Below are 5,369 nucleotides of genomic sequence, written 5' to 3'. Positions count from 1 at the left end.
AACCTACAGTAGCCTGCAAACAGAGAGCTAAAACATGTCCATGGTTAATAAATACATTAAAAAATATATTTTTTTAAAATTAAATTACATTCTTTAAATATTTAAATAACCCATTGAGGCAATACATAATATAATGAAATATTTTTTACAAAAAGTATCAAAAAGTATCGAAATACATATTGGTATCAAAACAGAAATTTGGTATCATGACAACCCTATTACAAAGCTAAGGCCTGATATAGTCTTGTGGTCTAGGAGTAGAGTGAAAGTATATTTCATAGAGCTGACTGTTCCGTGGGAGGCCTTAGTTGAGGAAGCATATGAAAGGAAAAAGCTCAGGTATGCAGAGTTAGGGGCAGAAGCAGAGCAGCGAGGATGGAAAGTTAGGATTTGTCCAGTGGAAGTAGGATGTAGAGGATTTGTAGCAAGGTCTGTTGTCTCTTTGGTAAGGGAGTTAGGAGCAAGTGGACAGAGTGTGAGGAAAATTGTAAAGGACATGTCAGATGAGGCAGCAAGATCCAGTCAGTGGATTTGGATGAGAAGGAGTAATGGCAGCTGGGGGCCCAGCAGGGGTAGCACTTAGGATAGACAGACTCTTAGGAGAAGCAAGGAAGAAATCCAGGAAGAGGAAGTGTTTTTAAGTGGGGGTGTGGCCTGTGTGAGCCTCTTTGAGGCCATGCGGTTAGTCCAGGTGAGGTGGCCTGTATTGTTTGCTTGTATTGAATTGGTTTGTAGTGTGTCTTTGGCTGTTTAGGTGTTTGTTTGATGTCTTGGAGAGTGGGGGAGTAGGGGTTGGTAGAGCACAGCCTAACCCGGCGGGGGAGAGTTTAGCTCAAAAGGCATCTCTCCTTGACTCTACCTCCCTCATTCAAAATGGCCGCCACTTTCTCCAACTGTTTAGGGGAGTTTGCTTGCTGAATCTGCTTAATCTGCTAGTGTGTTTTGTCAGAGTTGATGATGGTGTTGTTTGTGGAAAATATTGGTGGTGTGAGGAGCAGTGATGGCTGGCATTAGGGGAGTGACTCTGGGACGCCAGTGATCACTGTCTAGCCTCCTGGAGGTGTCGTGGGACCAACTAGACGAAACACTGGTGAAAGGAGGTTCCCACCTGATGACCCCAAAGACATGTTAGTTATCACTGCTCATTAGTCTGTATAGCTAAATTAATAGTTATCATAGGACATGTTAAGCTTAGGGAGCTATTCACTGAGTCTGGTCCATTTTTCTATAGCACAAGCTTCTTGTGTTTATCATAAATTCAAAAGGACTGAACCTCAGAGAGTCCCAAGATCATAAGTGTTAAAGTACATATAGTATAGTATAGTATACACTGACATGAAGGAGATGGAACAAACTTATGCCGATGTCTAATTATAGGTGTTAAATAAGTTCTAAGCACAAATCTTAAGTGAATAGTTTGGTGGTTTTGAGGCTTGTGTAATATTCCTCCAGTCATTTTGCCAGGTTGTTTGTATTGCAAAAGGTTTATAGGAACTTTTCATTGTCTGGGAATACATTGCAGTTGACGTAGTTCCCTTGGATTTGTTGGTATTGTACAGCTGCTTTGTGATATCATGTTTGGAAAGTTCAGAATTCCATGGAACTTTGTACGTTTTTAAGGCAGAACACAGCTGCAGGTAAAGATTTTAGATCTTGGTTGTTTTCCATTTTTGAACCAGGTGAAGGATTTTAGTCATTGGGCATCTGGATCTTTAGTTATCAGACAAAAAGAGCTGAATAAATGTTAGATAGCTCAGCTCCCAACCATTTGAGATGTCCTGTGTCAGCAGAACTGTGTTGGAGAAACACTGATTTTTAAAGTGAAACTGTTTTGTTATTGTTATTCAGTGTTTTTACTGGTTAGAATCAGCTGGTCTGTTTGTTGTGGAGAGGAGGAGATCTCTGGATAATTCAGCAGGTAAAAACCTGCTGAACCACTGACACTGAAGGAATCAAAACCAGTAGAAGCTGACTGCAATGGTGGTGAAGACAACAACTCCCACACGAATTCACAACATCACCAAACTCCATCTTTTGTTACTGTTTAGATACATATTGCATTTTTTAACTACAAACTCATCGTCACCATACTTTCTACTGGCCCACCTGCAGGGTGACAGGAAGTTCCTGTGTCGATGAGAAACCAAACCACAGTCATTTATACACTTCCTCTGCACACTGACCCTGCTCTTTGTTCTTCTGTGTTATTTGATTCTCTCTGATACAAGTGCCTGCGACCTCTGTTATGTAATCTTTCTGCTCCAGTTGTGTCCAGACTTGAAAGTGTAGTCATGCCTTCAGGGACTCAAACCCAGCTCCAGTGCTGTCTGCCTGCCAGACTGCAGACATCACACATGATACTGACAGGCTGCTGCAGCTTTACACACTGATTCCGCTCTGACCTCTTCTACAAAAGCCTTTCCTCTCACACAGTTAGTGACAGTTCGTATAAACACAACGAGGCTGTAAAAGCGGACTGGTGGGTAGATCGGTTTTCATGTTCAACATGATGATGTTTAACGTCCCAGACAACCTCTTTAGACGCTTGTTAGAAACAAGATGTAAAAGCTTAAAGAAATCTGGACTGGAGTATTTACTGATATATTTTACGTTCTGAAATGAAAGGTGAAAATGTATTGAGCTTGTGTTAACCACAGACCTTATTTCACTTGTCTAACCAAACATGCATTCAAATTCAAAGAATTTCCAGGTTTGTGGACTCATTCCTTCCACAATCTGCAGCTCTGTGAGCAGTGGTCAGTGCCCCCCTCTCTGTCTCATCAGATCATGTCTTACCGTCTGTTTCTCAGTGTGTAAACAGTGATGTCATTGCTCCTCCTGTTATTAGTCGCTTGTCTCTTCCTGTGTTTCGACTCCTGTTCCTTTTCCATTGAACTCTGTATTTTCTGTCTGACCCATTTAATCCACTTCATCATAATTACCTGTCTGCCAATTAATTTCACAGTCTGTGAAGCTCTCTGTCTGTAATGACATTGTGTCCTCTGTGTCCCCCTGCAGTCTGTTCTGGTGCAGGACAACCAGATCATCTTCTGTCTCACCGTCTCTCTGGACAAGCTGCCAGTCAACACACTCAAAGCCAAGGTCAGCCTCTGCACTGTGACAACAAGGGTTGGAGGATAGGAGCGTGTACACTGAGAGACCATATAAATACTGTGGCACCTGACCTGTTGGTATCTGTGGTTGTATTAGACTGTTGTGGGAGTACGACTGTTTCATGACTGTTGTATTTTCAGTTTATCTGACATTTAATTCACTGGATTATGTTGTCGATCACTTCATCTGCAACTCTGTTCTCATTGAATGGATGTCTGAAATCTGGATTACGATCATAATCTGAAGTCACATGATTCAAACTGTGAACATCCACTACAGTAAAATCATGGACACCAGTACACAGCTAAGAGTTGTGTGATCAATCAGAATAAGTAGCTGCTAATGGACTGAAGTCTAACTGTGTGTGTGTGTGTGTGTGTGTGTGTGTGTGTGTGTGTGTGTGTGTGTGTGTGTGTCAGATCATAGTGACTGTTTGGAGGCAGGAGGAGGAGAAGGTGGAGGTGAGGGAACATGGCTACCTGACTCTTCTGCAGCTCAGAAGTCCAACACACACCTTCAGACAGGACCTGAACACCTTCAAGGCACAAGGTACACACACTTACATACACACCAGACAAGAGCTGAGTGGAAGGTTTAACTTACCTGTGTTCTTTAAACTTACCAGCTTTAAGCTTACAGAAACCGGTCCTAATAGATTTTAGGTTTACAGTGACTGCTGACCAGCTGTAGTGATGTACACTGTTGTCTCTGGAGCTGAACGTTACACAGATATTGTCTAATTATTTATCAGATAGTGTGACTGTGATGAGTCAGGACTTTTGTTATATGAATATTTGAATGTCATTTTTACTGTAAAACATAAAAAACGACGATGATGTGATGTTTGTTGTGTCTGAACCAAACCAGCTACTTCCCTCTCACGTGTAGAACACGTGATTATGACACACTTTACCTTCGACAAGCTGAGTTTGACCTCCTGTGATTTGGATGTTGCACTTGGCCACGCTGTGATTTTAGATCATGTTTTATTAACTGTTCATTCGTGGCTGTGTCTGTGTGTTGTCTCCATTCCCAGTCAACACCACCCTGAACGTTCTTCCACCTCCCTCTGTCCAGTGTCAGCAGATCACCGTCTCTGGGAAACACCTGACCGTTCTCAAAGGTAAAGCAGCAGCTCGCTCACTAATAACATGAAATACGGCTCTGTTCTGTGGAAGAGTCTCCGTGATACCATGACTGTGACAGTGAAACTGAAGCAGCCAAAACGGAAATCACTCACCATTCATCTGGTTCATTAATGTTGTTGTGTTGTTCATGCTGACGATGATGATGATGATGGTGGTGGTGGTGATGAAGATGATGGTTGTCTCTCCTCAGTGTTGAACCTCAGTTCTCAGGAGGAGGTGTGTGTCAGAGATGTGAAGATCCTCCCAAACTATAACTCCTCCTACCTCCCCATGATGCCAGATGGGTCAGTTCTCATTGTCGATAATGTCTGGTAAGTACATGCACTGACTCTCAGGTAAAAGAAATCAGTTGATCCAGTGGGTGGGTGGGGGGGGGCTTTGAGTAAAGGGACATATGCAAAGACTAAAGTGAGGATGCTCTGGAGTATAATTGATGGATTGTTGTTAAATTTAGTTCACCCCCCCACCACCACCACCACCACCACACCCCTCCTTCCCTTGCCTGGATTGTTCTCTTCTTGTTCACCTCTTTGTTTCCACTTCCCACTAAAGCCACCAATCAGCTGAGGTGACCATGGCTTCATTCTATCGGATGGACAGCGAGTCATCACGTTTACCCAGCAGGCTCAGTGCCCTGGAGGAGCAGAACTTCCTGTTCCAGCTGCAGCTACAAAACAAAGCAGAGGAGGACTCCAGTGAGGTGAGAAGACGTGATGAAGGCCACGTCAGCTGCCTTCATCTCTCTCCTATTTCATGTGTAAAAAAAAAAAAAAAATCAAAGAACTAGAGAATCAAAAACCTTTTAAAGCTAGAATTCCTAATGATTATATCTCAAGCATGTGGCTGGTGTTATTCTGTATTTTTCTTCTCGAAGACCAAAAAAGACTAAAACTGTCAGACTGTGTCAGTCCCCTCCAGCTCTCTGACCTCTCCACCCTGTCTGTGATCTCACACTCAAAGCCACTGGTTCCTACTCAAGAGGAAACTTTTTAAAACAAGACTAGGTCAAAACCTGGTTTATGTCTGGACCTCCTCTGATTTTATAACTGTGATGTCGTCTGACAAAATCACCAAACACATAAGTGAAAGACAAAGACTGAGCTGTGA

General features: G+C 42.7%; 1 protein-coding gene across 2 annotated transcripts in view; it reads left to right on the top strand.

Annotated features, from left to right (window-relative positions):
- trappc14 (trafficking protein particle complex subunit 14) overlaps window positions 1-5,369 on the top strand; it is a 15,496-nt gene that overhangs the window by 3,648 nt on the left and 6,479 nt on the right. For both annotated transcript variants that reach the window (XM_023405358.2, XM_087173707.1), the window contains exons 2-6: window positions 3,019-3,102; window positions 3,534-3,663; window positions 4,151-4,237; window positions 4,453-4,573; window positions 4,815-4,962. In XM_023405358.2, coding sequence (XP_023261126.1) covers window positions 3,019-3,102; window positions 3,534-3,663; window positions 4,151-4,237; window positions 4,453-4,573; window positions 4,815-4,962 — 570 coding nt within the window. The remainder of the gene's footprint in view (window positions 1-3,018; window positions 3,103-3,533; window positions 3,664-4,150; window positions 4,238-4,452; window positions 4,574-4,814; window positions 4,963-5,369) is intronic.

The sequence above is a fragment of the Seriola lalandi genome, unplaced genomic scaffold (genome assembly GCF_002814215.2).
Source record: "Seriola lalandi dorsalis isolate HSWRI2012SDOR001 ecotype SW California unplaced genomic scaffold, Sedor1 jcf7180002054275, whole genome shotgun sequence".
NCBI lineage: Eukaryota > Metazoa > Chordata > Actinopteri > Carangiformes > Carangidae > Seriola > Seriola lalandi.
Note: the sequence above shows the minus strand (reverse complement) of the source record. Positions and strands in the feature narration are given on the sequence as shown.